Source organism: Pecten maximus, unplaced genomic scaffold (genome assembly GCF_902652985.1).
Source record: "Pecten maximus unplaced genomic scaffold, xPecMax1.1, whole genome shotgun sequence".
NCBI lineage: Eukaryota > Metazoa > Mollusca > Bivalvia > Pectinida > Pectinidae > Pecten > Pecten maximus.
The window spans coordinates 2,959-21,654 of record NW_022980541.1 but is presented as its reverse complement, the minus strand read 5'-3'; the positions used below and the strand labels follow the sequence as shown (position 1 = coordinate 21,654).

At 41.9% G+C, this 18,696-nt stretch overlaps 1 protein-coding gene across 1 annotated transcript; it reads right to left on the bottom strand.

Annotated features, from left to right (window-relative positions):
* Positions 1-317: 317 nt before the first annotated feature.
* LOC117319541 (nucleolar complex protein 3 homolog) lies at positions 318-16,213 on the bottom strand. The gene is made up of 6 exons (XM_033874334.1): positions 15,958-16,213; positions 15,504-15,574; positions 12,914-13,024; positions 10,522-10,650; positions 7,942-8,039; positions 318-429 (listed from the first exon to the last, which is right to left on the bottom strand). The coding sequence occupies exons 2-6, from the start codon at positions 15,525-15,527 to the stop codon at positions 318-320; spliced, it is 474 nt and encodes a 157-aa protein (XP_033730225.1). The 5' UTR covers positions 15,528-15,574; positions 15,958-16,213.
* Positions 16,214-18,696: the final 2,483 nt, after the last annotated feature.

Sequence of the window (18,696 nt, the reverse complement as noted above, 5' to 3'; positions counted from 1 at the left end):
ACATCTACAGTATAATAAGTCACAGCTAACCCTCCCCCAACATCTACAGTATAATAAGTCACAGCTAACCCTCCCCCAACATCTACAGTATAATAAGTCACAGCTAACCCTCCCCCAACATCTACAGTATAATAAGTCACAGCTAACCCTCCCCCAACATCTAGAGTATAATAAGTCACAGCTAACCCTCCCCCAACATCTACAGTATAATAAGTCACTGCTAACCCTCCCCCAACATCTACAGTATAATAAGTCACAGCTAACCCTCCCCCAACATCTACAGTATAATAAGTCACAGCTAACAGTGTTAATACTTTCTATGGTACCTTGTTGTGTAGCGTTTTGTTTTTTGAGGAGGATTTCTTTGGTGGCATTGGAAAGAAGAGCTCCTCTCTGGTTTGATGTGCTTCATACAGCTCCTTAGGACTTCTGGAAAAGAGAGTGTGGTATGTATTTCCGATGCAGCTCACTGCTTTTTATCCATATATTATAAACAAGAGACCCAATGGGCCTGTATCTGATCTAGGTCATTTTTGCAAATGCCAACCTGATAACCATCTGATTCAAATACATGTATAGGAGTAGGTTAGGTTTATTCATTGGGGCTTTTCATCAATTGTATCGTTATGTTTCTTTTCATTATTGTTTTTATGGGAAATTTGTGGGTTTTCAATGTCTTGAACAGTTGTAGATATGACCATAGTCTACATTGTACAATATAGGTGATGGTGATTCAGCAACATTTTTAAATATGTCAAAAATGCAATATGATAAAGATCAAATCCTTTTATTTTTGCAGAACAAGTTACATCAACTTATATTTTTATCTAGCATGTCGGTCTGTATGGAGGCGAGCGAGGGGTCTTACTGTATGGTGGGAGTACCAGGGTAATCCCCACGTGGTTGGGCAGGTGACCCCATACCTTTCCACATCCAATCGGGGAATCAAGTGGTCGGGCAGGTGACCCCATACCTTTCCACATCCAATCGGGGAATCAAACACTAGTGTCTTAGATAAAGACAAGTGTGCTACAATGTGCCACCTAAAAAAATTCCTTTAATTTCTATCTTTCAGACACACCTCTTATACAAAATCAGTTTCCCTTCACATAAGGATGCATTAGACCATATCTGGACCAAATCCTTTCATTCCTACAGAAGAAGGATTTTAAAGAATTTGCTGTATTTTCCCTCTTGGCCTCTTACATGAAAGTATTTCCCCTATTGGGCCTTCACTTGTCCCTCTGGGTCTTTTATATTTACAGGGGACCATTATCTAGGGTTGTTCCCTGTCAAATTAAGTTCCAATCAGTGATTAAGAAGGAGTTGTTTGAAGAAATTGTGAACAGATGGATGACAGACGCTGTGGTATAGTATAAGCTTATCTTATGGACCAAGTGAGCTAACAACAAGCTGACAGACAGAAATGTACAGACTATAGGGCACCACATCACAGGATGCTGGGCCCTAAAGTGTTACTACAGGGTACCACATCACAGGATGCTGGGCCCTAAAGTGTTACTACAGGGTACCACATCACAGGATGCTGGGCCCTAAAGTGTTACTACAGGGCACCATATCACAGGATGCTGGGCCCTTAAGTGTTACTACAGGGCACCACATCACAGGATGCTGGGCCCTAAAGTGTTACTACTGGGCACCACATCACAGGATGCTGGGCCCTAAAGTGTTACTACAGGGCACCACATCACAGGATGCTGGGCCCTTAAGTGTTACTACAGGGCACCACATCACAGGATGCTGGGCCCTAAAGTGTTACAACAGGGCACCACATCACAGGATGCTGGGCCCTAAAGTGTTACTACAGGGCACCACATCACAGAATGCTGGGCCCTAAAGTGTTACTACAGGGCACCACATCACAGGATGCTAGGCCCTAAAGTGTTACTACAGGGCACCACATCACAGGATGCTGGGCCCTAAAGTGTTACTACAGGGCACCACATCACATGATGCTGGGCCCTTAAGTGTTACTGTAGGGCACCACATCACAGGATGCTAGGCCCTAAAGTGTTACTACAGGGCACCACATCACAGAATGCTGGGCCCTAAAGTGTTACTACAGGGCACCACATCACAGGATGCTGGGCCCTAAAGTGTTACTGCAGGGCACCACATCACAGAATGCTGGGCCCTAAAGTGTTACTACAGGGCACCACATCACAGAATGCTGGGCCCTAAAGTGTTACTACAGGGCACCACATCACAGAATGCTGGGCCCTAAAGTGTTACTACAGGGCACCACATCACAGAATGCTGGGCCCTAAAGTGTTACTACAGGGTACCACATCACAGGATGCTAGGCCCTAAAGTGTTACTACAGGGCACCACATCACAGGATGCTAGGCCCTAAAGTGTTACTACAGGGCACCACATCACAGAATGCTGGGCCCTAAAGTGTTACTACAGGGTACCACATCACAGGATGCTAGGCCCTAAAGTGTTACTACAGGGCACCACATCACAGGATGCTGGGCCCTAAAGTGTTACTACAGGGCACCACATCACAGGATGCTGGGCCCTAAAGTGTTACTACAGGGTACCACATCACAGGATGCTGGGCCCTAAAGTGTTACTACAGGGCACCACATCACAGAATGCTGGGCCCTAAAGTGTTACTACAGGGCACCACATCACAGGATGCTAGGCCCTTAAGTGTTACTATAGGGCACCACATCACAGGATGCTAGGCCCTAAAGTGTTACGGTAGAATGTACCCACTGGTAGAGACCATTGTTACTATAACAGTAGAATGTACCCACTGGTAGAGACCATCATTACTATAACAGTAGAATGTACCCACTGGTAGAGACCATCGTTACTATAACAGTATATGGTAGAATGTACCCACTGGTAGAGACCATCATTACTATAACAGTAGAATGTACCCACTGGTAGAGACCATCGTTACTATAACAGTATACGGTACAATGTACCCACTGGTAGAGACCATCGTTACTATAACAGTAGAATGTACCCACTGGTAGAGACCATCGTTACTATAACAGTATATGGTAGAATGTACCCACTGGTAGAGACCATCGTTACTATAACAGTAGAATGTACCCACTGGTAGAGACCATCGTTACTATAACAGTAGAATGTACCCACTGGTAGTGACCATCATTACTATAACAGTAGAATGTACCCACTGGTAGAGACCATCATTACTATAACAGTAGAATGTACCCACTGGTAGAGACCATCATTACTATAACAGTAGAATGTACCCACTGGTAGAGACCATCGTTACTATAACAGTAGAATGTACCCACTGGTAGAGACCATCGTTACTATAACAGTATACAGTAGAATGTACCCATTGGTAGAGACCATCGTTACTATAACAGTAGAATGTACCCACTGGTAGAGACCATCGTTACTATAACAGTATACGGTAGAATGTACCCACTGGTAGAGACCATCGTTACTATAACAGTATACGGTAGTATGTACCCACTGGTAGAGACCATCGTTACTATAACAGTAGAATGTACCCACTGGTAGAGACCATCGTTACTATAACAGTATATGGTAGAATGTACCCACTGGTAGAGACCATCATTACTATAACAGTATACGGTAGAATGTACCCACTGGTAGAGACCATCGTTACTATAACAGTAGAATGTACCCACTGGTAGAGACCATCGTTACTATAACAGTAGAATGTACCCACTGGTAGAGACCATCGTTACTATAACAGTACAATGTACCCACTGGTAGAGACCATCGTTACTATAACAGTAGAATGTACCCACTGGTAGAGACCATCATTACTATAACAGTATACGGTAGAATGTACCCACTGGTAGAGACCATCGTTACTATAACAGTATATGGTAGAAGGTACCCACTGGTAGAGACCATCGTTACTATAACAGTAGAATGTACCCACTGGTAGAGACCATCGTGACTATAACAGTATACGGTAGAATGTACCCACTGGTAGAGACCATCGTTACTATAACAGTAGAATGTACCCATTGGTAGAGACCATCGTGACTATAACAGTATACGGTAGAATGTACCCACTGGTAGAGACCATCGTTACTATAACAGTATACGGTAGAATGTACCCACTAGTAGAGACCATCGTTACTATAACAGTAGAATGTACCCACTGGTAGAGACCATCGTTACTATAACAGTAGAATGTACCCACTGGTAGTGACCATCATTACTATAACAGTAGAATGTACCCACTGGTAGAGACCATCATTACTATAACAGTAGAATGTACCCACTGGTAGAGACCATCATTACTATAACAGTAGAATGTACCCACTGGTAGAGACCATCGTTACTATAACAGTAGAATGTACCCACTGGTAGAGACCATCGTTACTATAACAGTATACAGTAGAATGTACCCATTGGTAGAGACCATCGTTACTATAACAGTAGAATGTACCCACTGGTAGAGACCATCGTTACTATAACAGTATACGGTAGAATGTACCCACTGGTAGAGACCATCGTTACTATAACAGTATACGGTAGAATGTACCCACTGGTAGAGACCATCGTTACTATAACAGTAGAATGTACCCACTGGTAGAGACCATCGTTACTATAACAGTATATGGTAGAATGTACCCACTGGTAGAGACCATCATTACTATAACAGTATACGGTAGAATGTACCCACTGGTAGAGACCATCGTTACTATAACAGTATACGGTAGAATGTACCCACTGGTAGAGACCATCGTTACTATAACAGTAGAATGTACCCACTGGTAGAGACCATCGTTACTATAACAGTATATGGTAGAATGTACCCACTGGTAGAGACCATCGTTGCTATAACAGTAGAATGTACCCACTGGTAGAGACCATCATTACTATAACAGTATACAGTAGAATGTACCCACTGGTAGAGACCATCGTTACTATAACAGTATATGGTAGAAGGTACCCACTGGTAGAGACCATCGTTACTATAACAGTAGAATGTACCCACTGGTAGAGACCATCGTGACTATAACAGTATACGGTAGAATGTACCCACTGGTAGAGACCATCGTTACTATAACAGTAGAATGTACCCACTGGTAGAGACCATCGTGACTATAACAGTATACGGTAGAATGTACCCACTGGTAGAGACCATCGTTACTATAACAGTATACGGTAGAATGTACCCACTGGTAGAGACCATCGTTACTATAACAGTAGAATGTACCCACTGGTAGAGACCATCATTACTATAACAGTAGAATGTACCCACTGGTAGAGACCATCATTACTATAACAGTAGAATGTACCAACTGGTAGAGACCATCATTACTATAACAGTATACGGTACAATGTACCCACTGGTAGAGACCATCATTACTATAACAGTAGAATGTACCCACTGGTAGAGACCATCGTTACTATAACAGTAGAATGTACCCACTGGTAGAGACCATCATTACTATAACAGTATACGGTAGAATGTACCCACTGGTAGAGACCATCATTACTATAGCAGTAGAATGTACCCACTGGTAGAGACCATCATTACTATAACAGTATACGGTAGAATGTACCCACTGGTAGAGACCATCGTTACTATAACAGTAGAATGTACCCACTGGTAGAGACCATCGTTACTATAACAGTAGAATGTACCCACTGGTAGAGACCATCGTTACTATAACAGTACAATGTACCCACTGGTAGAGACCATCGTTACTATAACAGTAGAATGTACCCACTGGTAGAGACCATCGTTACTATAACAGTAGAATGTACCCACTGGTAGAGACCATCGTTACTATAACAGTATACGGTAGAATGTACCCACTGGTAGAGACCATCGTTACTATAACAGTAGAATGTACCCACTGGTAGAGACCATCGTTACTATAACAGTATATGGTAGAATGTACCCACTGGTAGAGACCATCATTACTATAACAGTATACGGTAGAATGTACCCACTGGTAGAGACCATCGTTACTAAAAACAGTATACGGTAGAATGTACCCACTGGTAGAGACCATCGTTACTATAACAGTAGAATGTACCCACTGGTAGAGACCATCGTTACTATAACAGTATATGGTAGAATGTACCCACTGGTAGAGACCATCGTTGCTATAACAGTAGAATGTACCCACTGGTAGAGACCATCATTACTATAACAGTATACAGTAGAATGTACCCACTGGTAGAGACCATCGTTACTATAACAGTATATGGTAGAAGGTACCCACTGGTAGAGACCATCGTTACTATAACAGTAGAATGTACCCACTGGTAGAGACCATCGTTACTATAACAGTAGAATGTACCCACTGGTAGAGACCATCATTACTATAACAGTAGAATGTACCCACTGGTAGAGACCATCGTTACTATAACAGTAGAATGTACCCACTGGTAGAGACCATTGTTATTATAACAGTAGAATGTACCCACTGGTAGAGACCATCGTTACTATAACAGTAGAATGTACCCATTGGTAGAGACCATCGTTACTATAACAGTAGAATGTACCCACTGGTAGAGACCATCATTACTATAACAGTATACGGTAGAATGTACCCACTGGTAGAGACCATCGTTACTATAACAGTAGAATGTACCCACTGGTAGAGACCATCATTACTATAACAGTAGAATGTACCCACTGGTAGAGACCATCGTTACTATAACAGTAGAATGTTCCCACTGGTAGAGACCATCGTTACTATAACAGTATATGGTAGAATGTACCCACTGGTAGAGACCATCGTTACTATAACAGTAGAATGTACCCACTGGTAGAGACCATCGTTACTATAACAGTATACGGTAGAATGTACCCACTGGTAGAGACCATCGTTACTATAACAGTAGAATGTACCCACTGGTAGAGACCATCATTACTATAACAGTAGAATGTACCCACTGGTAGAGACCATCGTTACTATAACAGTAGAATGTACCCACTGGTAGAGACCATCGTTACTATAACAGTATATGGTAGAATGTACCCACTGGTAGAGACCATCATTACTATAACAGTAGAATGTACCCACTGGTAGAGACCATCATTACTATAACAGTAGAATGTACCCACTGGTAGAGACCATCGTTACTATAACAGTAGAATGTACCCACTGGTAGAGACCATCGTTACTATAACAGTATATGGTAGAATGTACCCACTGGTAGAGACCATCGTTACTATAACAGTAGAATGTACCCACTGGTAGAGACCATCGTTACTATAACAGTATACGGTAGAATGTACCCACTGGTAGAGACCATCATTACTATAACAGTATATGGTAGAATGTACCCACTGGTAGAGACCATCGTTACTATAACAGTATACGGTAGAATGTACCCACTGGTAGAGACCATCATTACTATAACAGTAGAATGTACCCACTGGTAGAGACCATCGTTACTATAACAGTAGAATGTACCCACTGGTAGAGACCATCGTTACTATAACAGTAGAATGTACCCATTGGTAGAGACCATCGTTACTATAACAGTAGAATGTACCCACTGGTAGAGACCATCATTACTATAACAGTATACGGTAGAATGTACCCACTGGTAGAGACCATCGTTACTATAACAGTAGAATGTACCCACTGGTAGAGACCATCGTTACTATAACAGTAGAATGTACCCACTGGTAGAGACCATCGTTACTATAACAGTAGAATGTACCCACTGGTAGAGACCATCATTACTATAACAGTATACGGTAGAATGTACCCACTGGTAGAGACCATCGTTACTATAACAGTAGAATGTACCCACTGGTAGAGACCATCATTACTATAACAGTAGAATGTACCCACTGGTAGAGACCATCATTACTATAACAGTATACGGTAGAATGTGACTACTGGTAGAGACCATCATTACTATAACAGTATATGGTAGAATGTGACTACTGGTTGAGGCCATGTGAGTGAGGTAGCTTACTTTCGTGCGAGGTCCGTGGCTAATTGTCCTTCTCCTGTAGTCGGGGTTAGTAGTGACACATGGCTACTGATCTGTCTAACCAATGGATGGTAATGACGCTAAAACATAAATACACAATTTCATTAAAATAGACACAAATAAAACAAGTTAGAATTTTATTCTCCATGTCTACATAAAGCAAGAGATCACACAAGGACCTTGGCACCTACCAGATTATATTGGTATTACAATGTAGCTGTAATGTAAGATTCCCCCCCTCTTCTTCATTTGATAACAAGGGAATCTTATTTATGAAATCTAACAAAGATCACCAAGGTTTTGAGAAGTAGTCATAATTGTTAAAATCAAAGATGGCTGCACAATAGACATTGTTTGTTTTTAGTCTTAAAATGTTTAACTTTACCAGGGATTAAAAGAAAACCCTATCACAGCTGTGGAAGTAAAGGAAAACCCTATCACAGCTGTGGAAGTAAAGGAAAACCCTATCACAGCTGTGGAAGTAAATGAAAACCCTATCACAGCTGTGGAAGTAAAGGAAAACCCTATCACAGCTGTGGAAGTAAAGGAAAACCCTATCACAGCTGTGAAGTAAAGGAAAACCCTATCACAGCTGTGAAGTAAAGGAAAACCCTATCACAGCTGTGGAAGTAAAGGAAAACCCTATCACAGCTGTGGAAGTAAAGGAAAACCCTATCACAGCTGTGGAAGTAAAGGAAAACCCTATCACAGCTGTGGAAGTAAAGGAAAACCCTATCACAGCTGTGGAAGTAAAGGAAAACCCTATCACAGCTGTGGAAGTAAAGGAAAACCCTATCACAGCTGTGGAAGTAAAGGAAAACGCTATCACAGCTGTGGAAGTAAATGAAAACCCTTATCACAGCTGTGGAAGTAAAGGAAAACCCTATCACAGCTGTGGAAGTAAAGGAAAACCCTATCACAGCTGTGAAGTAAAGGAAAACCCTATCACAGCTGTGAAGTAAAGGAAAACCCTATCACAGCTGTGGAAGTAAAGGAAAACCCTATCACAGCTGTGGAAGTAAAGGAAAACCCTATCACAGCTGTGGAAGTAAAGGAAAACCCTATCACAGCTGTGGAAGTAAAGGAAAACCCTATCACAGCTGTGGAAGTAAAGGAAAACGCTATCACAGCTGTGGAAGTAAAGGAAAACCCTATCACAGCTGTGGAAGTAAAGGAAAACCCTATCACAGCTGTGAAGTAAAGGAAAACCCTATCACAGCTGTGAAGTAAAGGAAAACCCTATCACAGCTGTGGAAGTAAAGGAAAACCCTATCACAGCTGTGAAGTAAAGGAAAACCCTATCACAGCTGTGAAGTAAAGGAAAACGCTATCACAGCTGTGGAAGTAAAGGAAAACCCTATCACAGCTGTGAAGTAAAGGAAACGCTATCACAGCTGTGAAGTAAAGGAAAACCCTATCACAGCTGTGAAGTAAAGGAAAACCCTATCACAGCTGTGGAAGTAAAGGAAAACCCTATCACAGCTGTGGAAGTAAAGGAAAACCCTATCACAGCTGTGGAAGTAAAGGAAAACCCTATCACAGCTGTGAGAATGTGATAGACTTTACTTTACTTAACTAACATATCATGATTTTTGGAGAAATAATGATAACATTTCAAGTGTTGTGTGTATAACTACCTCTCACCTGTAACAGTGGTAGGTCCCACAACATAGTGTTGTGTGTATAACTACCTCTCAACTGTAACAGTGGTAGGTCCCACAACATAGTGTTGTGTGTATAACTACCTCTCACCTATAACAGTGGTAGGTCCCACAACATAGTGTTGTGTGTATAACTACCTCTCACCTGTAACAGTGGTAGGTCCCACAACATAGTGTTGTGTATATAACTACCTCTCACCTGTAACAGTGGTAGGTCCTACAACATAGTGTTGTGTGTTTAACTACCTCTCACCTGTAACAGTGATAGGTCCCACAACATAGTGTTGTGTATATAACTACTTCTCACCTGTAACAGTGGTAGGTCCCACAACATAGTGTTGTGTGTATAACTACCTCTCACCTGTAACAGTGGTAGGTCCCACAACATAGTGTTGTGTGTATAACTACCTCTCACCTGTAACAGTGGTAGGTCCTACAACATAGTGTTGTGTGTATAACTACCTCTCACCTGTAACAGTGGTAGGTCCCACAACATAGTGTTGTGTGTATAACTACCTCTCACCTGTAACAGTGGTAGGTCCCACAACATAGTGTTGTGTGTATAACTACCTCTCACCTGTAACAGTGGTAGGTCCCACAACATAGTGTTGTGTGTATAACTACCTCTCACCTGTAACAGTGGTAGGTCCCACAACATAGTGTTGTGTGTATAACTACCTCTCACCTGTAACAGTGGTAGGTCCCACAACATAGTGTTGTGTGTATAACTACCTCTCACCTGTAACAGTGGTAGGTCCCACAACATAGTGTTGTGTGTATAACTACCTCTCACCTGTAACAGTGGTAGGTCCCACAACATAGTGTTGTGTGTATAACTACCTCTCACCTGTAACAGTGGTAGGTCCCACAACATAGTGTTGTGTGTATAACTACCTCTCACCTTTAACAGTGGTAGCTCCCACAACATACTGTTGTGTGCATTGCAGTGTTCAGGATCAGCCAACTCTGGCAGGAAGACACCACTCCCCTGAGTCTCATTATCAAAGAGCATCTCACTAGATTTGTAGGTCTGTAAGACAAATATTAGAATAAATACATATGGTGTGAACACAGTTTTGAAGCATATAACATGGCAGCTTTACACTAGATAGTAGATGGGTAAGATATGATTTATTCCATTCAAATGGGAATCATGTTATGTAATTTGACTGCTCAAAATGTGCTGATAAAGTCGACGAAAAGGTCAACTAAAAGGTCAACTAAAAGGTCAACTAAAAAGTCGACGAAAAGGTCAACTAAAAGGTCGACTAAAACGTCAACTAAAAGGTCGACGAAAAGGTCAACTAAAAGATAAAGAAGATGTAACTTCAGAACAAAAGCATTTCCTGCATGATCATTGTCAATTATTTGCTATGAGATGAACCTTTTGACCTTGACCTATTGACTTATTGCTATGTCACTTTTCTAGTTCCCATTGATGAAACACTGATACCATTTGAATGAGATAGAATCGCTGACCTTCAACTCTGACCCAGTGACCTTGACTTTTGATCATGTTATCCATCATTTACTTCTGATAACATTTCAATGTCACAACATCATATTAACACTGTTTAGTTTACTGATCAATACACCAACATCATATTAACACTGTTTACTGATCAATACACCAACATCATATTAACACTGTTTACTGATCAATACACCAACATCATATTAACACTGTTTAGTTTACTGATCAATACACCAACATCATATTAACACTGTTTACTGATCAATACACCAACATCATATTAACACTGTTTAGTTTACTGATCAATACACCAACATCATATTAACACTGTTTAGTTTACTGATCAATACACCAACATCATATTAACACTGTTTACTGATCAATACACCAACATCATATTAACACTGTTTAGTTTACTGATCAATACACCAACATCATATTAACACTGTTTAGTTTACTGATCAATACACCAACATCATATTAACACTGTTTAGTTTACTGATCAATACACCAACATCATATTAACACTGTTTAGTTTACTAATCAATACACCAACATCATATTAACACTGTTTACTGATCAATACACCAACATCATATTAACACTGTTTACTGATCAATACACCAACATCATATTAACACTGTTTAGTTTACTGATCAATACACCAACATCATATTAACACTGTTTAGTTTACTGATCAATACACCAACATCATATTAACACTGTTTACTGATCAATACACCAACATCATATTAACACTGTTTACTGATCAATACACCAACATCATATTAACACTGTTTACTGATCAATACACCAACATCATATTAACACTGTTTAGTTTACTGATCAATACACCAACATCATATTAACACTGTTTAGTTTACTAATCAATACACCAACATCATATTAACACTGTTTACTGATCAATACACCAACATCATATTAACACTGTTTACTGATCAATACACCAACATCATATTAACACTGTTTAGTTTACTGATCAATACACCAACATCATATTAACACTGTTTACTGATCAATACACCAACATCATATTAACACTGTTTACTGATCAATACACCAACATCATATTAACACTGTTTACTGATCAATACACCAACTTTGAGTTAGGAATTTGAAGCAGCATGGACATGTTTTATACATGCTTTTGATTGCATATGATATCTAGGATATCTTGAATGGGTTTGGTTTATTTTGTTTAAAATCCTATCAACAGCCAGGGTCATTTAAGGGCGTGCCAGGTTTTTAAGGTGGAGGAAAGCTGGAGTACCCGGAGAAAAACCACCGGCTTCGGTCAGTACCTGGCAACTACCCCACGTGGATTTTGAACTTGCAACCCAGAGGTGGAGGGCTAGTGGTAAAGTGTCGGTACACCTTAATCAAATTGTTTAATGACAAAACTCCACAACTAAACTATGGGTGGTAGCCAAGCTGAATGTCGCTGATATTCAGAAAATATTGTGTTCATAACTTCCAACGATTTCCTTAATATCAATCGTTATTCGTCGTAAAGCCAATGGCAACACTTTGCATAGGACCTTTCTTTTTTAATACTTAGAAACTGCAGAGTTGCTTAGCCTTTGTATATCAACACCTAGTAATGAGTCCATCGCGAAACAGTTGATCACATCCAAATCAAGATCAGTTTACCATAAAATGAAAAAGTAAGTATTGGACCAAGGACAGATTCACATAAGGATGACAGATGCTATACAACAACTTAATCTACCTCACTCTTTGGGCAGGTAAGTAAATGAAGTATCCCTTTACTAACATTTTGTAACTGAAGCCATCTTACCAATATGAAGCTCCTGACAGCTAACAGTAAACCAAGGCTGCCCTCGTGACACTGCATCAGGGCCAGGGTTAACAGTCTCTTGATGAATGCCAGAACTCTTTGCTGGGAAATCTGAAATATTTCATAGAGTATCAATTATTTGTATTTCTAGTCTCATTTCTGAGAACAGAATCATAGAGAAATTAATGAATTTGTTTGAGATCAGTTTAGCTTACCTATTTGTTTTATTTGATGTCTGCCTAGTCTTATGTGTATTCTTCAACAGTGATTGTGAACCAAGTATTGTTACAGGTAGACAATGGTGGACTGGGTAAGGTTACAGGTAGACAATGGTGGACTGAGGGTGGTTACAGGTAGACAATGGTGGACTGAGTGAGGTTACAGGTAGACAATGGTGGACTGAGTGAGGTTACAGGTAGACAATGGTGGACTGAGGGAGGTTACAGGTAGACAATGGTGGACTGAGGGAGGTTACAGGTAGACAATGGTGGACTGAGTGAGGTTACAGGTAGACAATGGTGGACTCAGTGGGGTTACAGGTAGACAATGGTGGACTGAGTGAGGTTACAGGTAGACAATGGTGGGCTGAGGGTGGTTACAGGTAGACAATGGTGGACTCAGTGAGGTTACAGGTAGACAATGGTGGACTGAGGGTGGTTACAGGTAGACAATGGTGGACTCAGTGGGGTTACAGGTAGACAATGGTGGACTGAGGGTGGTTACAGGTAGACAATGGTGGACTGAGTGAGGTTACAGGTAGACAATGGCAGACTGGGTAAGGTTACAGGTAGACAATGGTGGACTGAGGGTGGTTACAGGTAGACAATGGTGGACTCAGTGAGGTTACAGGTAGACAATGGTGGACTCAGTGGGGTTACAGGTAGACAATGGTGGACTGAGGGAGGTTACAGGTAGACAATGGTGGGCTGAGGGTGGTTACAGGTAGACAATGGTGGACTCAGTGAGGTTACAGGTAGACAATGGTGGACTGAGGGTGGTTACAGGTAGACAATGGTGGACTCAGTGGGGTTACAGGTAGACAATGGTGGACTGAGGGAGGTTACAGGTAGACAATGGTGGGCTGAGGGTGGTTACAGGTAGACAATGGTGGACTGAGGGTGGTTACAGGTAGACAATGGTGGACTGAGTGAGGTTACAGGTAGACAATGGTGGACTGAGGGAGGTTACAGGTAGACAATGGTGGGCTGAGGGTGGTTACAGGTAGACAATGGTGGACTGAGGGAGGTAAGAGGTAGACAATGGTGGACTGAGGATGGTTACAGGTAGACAATGGTGGACTCAGTGAGGTTACAGGTAGACAATGGTGGACTCAGTGGGGTTACAGGTAGACAATGGTGGACTGAGGGAGGTTACAGGTAGACAATGGTGGGCTGAGGGTGGTTACAGGTAGACAATGGTGGACTCAGTGAGGTTACAGGTAGACAATGGTGGACTCAGTGAGGTTACAGGTAGACAATGGTGGACTCAGTGAGGTTACAGGTAGACAATGGTGGACTGAGGATGGTTACAGGTAGACAATGGTGGACTGAGGATGGTTACAGGTAGACAATGGTGGACTCAGTGAGGTTACAGGTAAGCGATGGCAGACTGAGTGAGGTTACAGGTAGACAATGGTGGACTCAGTGAGGTTACAGGTAGACAATGGCAGACTGAGTGAGGTTACAGGTAGACAATGGTGGGCTGAGGGTGGTTACAGGTAGACAATGGTGGACTCAGTGAGGTTACAGGTAGACAATGGTGGACTGAGGGTGGTTACAGGTAGACAATGGTGGACTGAGTGAGGTTACAGGTAGACAATGGCAGACTGGGTAAGGTTACAGGTAGACAATGGTGGACTGAGGGTGGTTACAGGTAGACAATGGTGGACTGAGTGAGGTTACAGGTAGACAATGGCAGACTGAGTGAGGTTACAGGTAGACAATGGTGGGCTGAGGATGGTTACAGGTAGACAATGGTGGGCTGAGTGAGGTTACAGGTAGACAATGGTGGACTGAGTGAGGTTACAGGTAGACAATGGTGGACTGAGTGAGGTTACATGTAGACAATGGTGGACTCAGTGAGGTTACAGGTAGACAATGGTGGACTGAGGATGGTTACAGGTAGACAATGGTGGACTGATGGTGGTTACAGGTAGACAATGGTGGACTGAGGGTGGTTACAGGTAGACAATGGTGGACTCAGTGAGGTTACAGGTAGACAATGGTGGACTCAGTGAGGTTACAGGTAGACAATGGTGGGCTCAGTGAGGTTACAGGTAGACAATGGTGGACTGAGGGTGGTTACAGGTAGACAATGGTGGACTCAGTGAGGTTACAGGTAGACAATGGTGGACTGAGGGTGGTTACAGGTAGACAATGGTGGACTCAGTGAGGTTACAGGTAGACAATGGTGGACTGAGTGAGGTTACAGGTAGACAATGGTGGACTGAGGATGGTTACAGGTAGACAATGGTGGACTCAGTGAGGTTACAGGTAGACAATGGTGGACTCAGTGAGGTTACAGGTAGACAATGGTGGACTCAGTGAGGTTAGAGCAGAAAATGTTTTAATGAAGATGAAGCAACACTCACCTGCCTTTTCCTTCTTGTTACCATGGCATCCAGACAATTGAGGATGATAGGGATATCTTCACAAGACGACCCTGTTTAATATAAACAAGCGGCCCATGGGCCTTTATTGTCACCTAAATATGAAATATTTCAGTCTCTTTTTGGCCCCATATATCAGTCCCTGGGGTCAGTCAAATCTGTGCATACCATCAAACTGACATCTGATACTGATGATTCAACAAATGATAGTCGAAAACTTGATTTTCCTATATAATCTTAGTACAGTTTACCCACTTCTCAGGGGAAAGAACTGATCCCAGTCATCAAATTCACAATTAAGGTAAAGCACCCTTCCATCTAAGAGGAGTTATTTATTCTACCTTATCAGGTCTTTTAAGGAATTTTTGAAAACCAGTGAATTTGAAATCAGATGACTGGCTCTTAATGTACTACCTGAACAGTTGTTGACACTTACCTGCATGGACCTTGAACAGTGTATTGTATAGATGGGTGTAGAAGGTGATAGGATCAATGTTCAGTGCGGCTCCCTGTCCGGACAAAATGATGAACGCCGTCTGTACACAGTGCAGCGACTCCCTATAGGACAGTGTCTGTATAACAAAACGTTATTGTAGAGATCAGGGTCTGACAACTCCTACAGATGTTAGTGTAAGTTATTGTAGAGATCAGGGTCTGCCAACTCCTACAGATGTTAGTGTAAGTTATTGTAGAGATCAGGGTCTGCCAACTCCTACAGATGTTAATGTAAGTTATTGTAGAGATCAGGGTCTGCCAACTCCTACAGATGTTAGTGTAAGTTATTGTAGAGATCGGGGTCTGCCAACTCCTAGAGGTGTTAGTGTAAGTTATTGTAGAGATCGGGGTCTGCCAACTCCTACAGATGTTAGTGTAAGTTATTGTAGAGATCGGGGTCTGCCAACTCCTACAGATGTTAGTGTAAGTTATTGTAGAGATCGGGGTCTGCCAACTCCTAGAGGTGTTAGTGTAAGTTATTGTAGAGATCGGTGTCTGCCAACTCCTACAGATGTTAGTGTAAGTTATTGTAGAGATCGGGGTCTGCCAACTCCTAGAGGTGTTAGTGTAAGTTATTGTAGAGATCAGGGTCTGCCAACTCCTACAGATGTTAGTGTAAGTTATTGTAGAGATCGGGGTCTGCCAACTCCTAGAGGTGTTAGTGTAAGTTATTGTAGAGATCGGGGTCTGCCAACTCCTACAGATGTTAGTGTAAGTTATTGTAGAGATCGGGGTCTGCCAACTCCTAGAGGTGTTAGTGTAAGTTATTGTAGAGATCGGGGTCTGTCAACTCCTACAGATGTTAGTGTAAGTTATTGTAGAGATCAGGGTCTGCCAACTCCTACAGACGTTAGTGTAAGTTATTGTAGAGATCAGGGTCTGCCAACTCCTAGAGGTGTTAGTGTAAGTTATTGTAGAGATCAGGGTCTGCCAACTCCTAGAGGTGTTAGTGTAAGTTATTGTAGAGATCAGGGTCTGCCAACTCCTAGAGGTGTTAGTGTAAGTTATTGTAGAGATCGGGGTCTGCCAACTCCTACAGATGTTAGTGTAAGTTATTGTAGAGATCGGGGTCTGCCAACTCCTACAGATGTTAGTGTAAGTTATTGTAGAGATCAAGGTCTGCCAACTCCTACAGATATTAGTGTAAGTTATTGTAGAGATCAAGGTCTGCCAACTCCTACAGACGTTAGTGTAAGTTATTGTAGAGATCAGGGTCTGCCAACTCCTACAGATGTTAGTGTAAGTTATTGTAGAGATCAGGGTCTGCCAACTCCTACAGATGTTAGTGTAAGTTATTGTAGAGATCGGGGTCTGCCAACTCCTACAGATGTTAGTGTAAGTTATTGTAGAGATCAGGGTCTGCCAACTCCTACAGATGTTAGTGTAAGTTATTGTAGAGATCAGGGTCTGCCAACTCCTACAGATGTTAGTGTAAGTTATTGTAGAGATCAGGGTCTGACAACTCCTACAGATGTTAGTGTAAGTTATTGTAGAGATCAGGGTCTGACAACTCCTACAGATGTTAGTGTAAGTTATTGTAGAGATCAGGGTCTGCCAACTCCTACAGATGTTAGTGTAAGTTATTGTAGAGATCAGGGTCTGACAACTCCTACAGATGTTAGTGTAAGTTATTGTAGAGATCAGGGTCTGACAACTCCTACAGATGTTAGTGTAAGTTATTGTAGAGATCAGGGTCTGACAACTCCTACAGATGTTAGTGTAAGTTATTGTAGAGATCAGGGTCTGACAACTCCTACAGATGTTAGTGTAAGTTATTGTAGAGATCAGGGTCTGACAACTCCTAGAGATGTTAGTGTAAGTTATTGTAGAGATCGGGGTCTGACAACTCCTACAGATGTTAGTGTAAGTTATTGTAGAGATCGGGGTCTGCCAACTCCTAGAGGTGTTAGTGTAAGTTATTGTAGAGATCGGGGTCTGCCAACTCCTAGAGGTGTTAGTGTAAGTTATTGTAGAGATCAGGGTCTGCCAACTCCTACAGATGTTAGTGTAAGTTATTGTAGAGATCAGGGTCTGCCAACTCCTACAGATGTTAGTGTAAGTTATTGTAGAGATCGGGGTCTGCCAACTCCTACAGATGTTAGTGTAAGTTATTGTAGAGATCGGGGTCTGCCAACTCCTAGAGGTGTTAGTGTAAGTTATTGTAGAGATCAGGGTCTGCCAACTCCTAGAGGTGTTAGTGTAAGTTATTGTAGAGATCAGGGTCTGCCAACTCCTACAGATGTTAGTGTAAGTTATTGTAGAGATCGGGGTCTGCCAACTCCTACAGATGTTAGTGTAAGTTATTGTAGAGATCGGGGTCTGCCAACTCCTAGAGGTGTTAGTGTAAGTTATTGTAGAGATCGGGGTCTGCCAACTCCTAGAGGTGTTAGTGTAAGTTATTGTAGAGATCAGGGTCTGCCAACTCCTACAGATGTTAGTGTAAGTTATTGTAGAGATCAGGGTCTGCCAACTCCTACAGATGTTAGTGTAAGTTATTGTAGAGATCAGGGTCTGCCAACTCCTACAGATGTTAGTGTAAGTTATTGTAGAGATCAGGGTCTGCCAACTCCTACAGATGTTAGTGTAAGTTATTGTAGAGATCAGGGTCTGCCAACTCCTACAGATGTTAGTGTAAGTTATTGTAGAGATCAGGGTCTGCCAACTCCTACAGATGTTAGTG

Coding starts and splice junctions, on each gene's coding strand:
- LOC117319541 (XM_033874334.1), bottom strand. CDS start 15,527: ATGGTAACAAGAAGGAAAAGGCAG. Junction 13,025..15,503: donor TAACAAGAAGGAAAAGGCAG/GTGAGTGTTGCT, acceptor GAAATATTTCAG/ATTTCCCAGCAAAGAGTTCT. Junction 8,040..10,521: donor GGGAGCTACCACTGTTAAAG/GTGAGAGGTAGT, acceptor TTTATGTTTTAG/CGTCATTACCATCCATTGGT.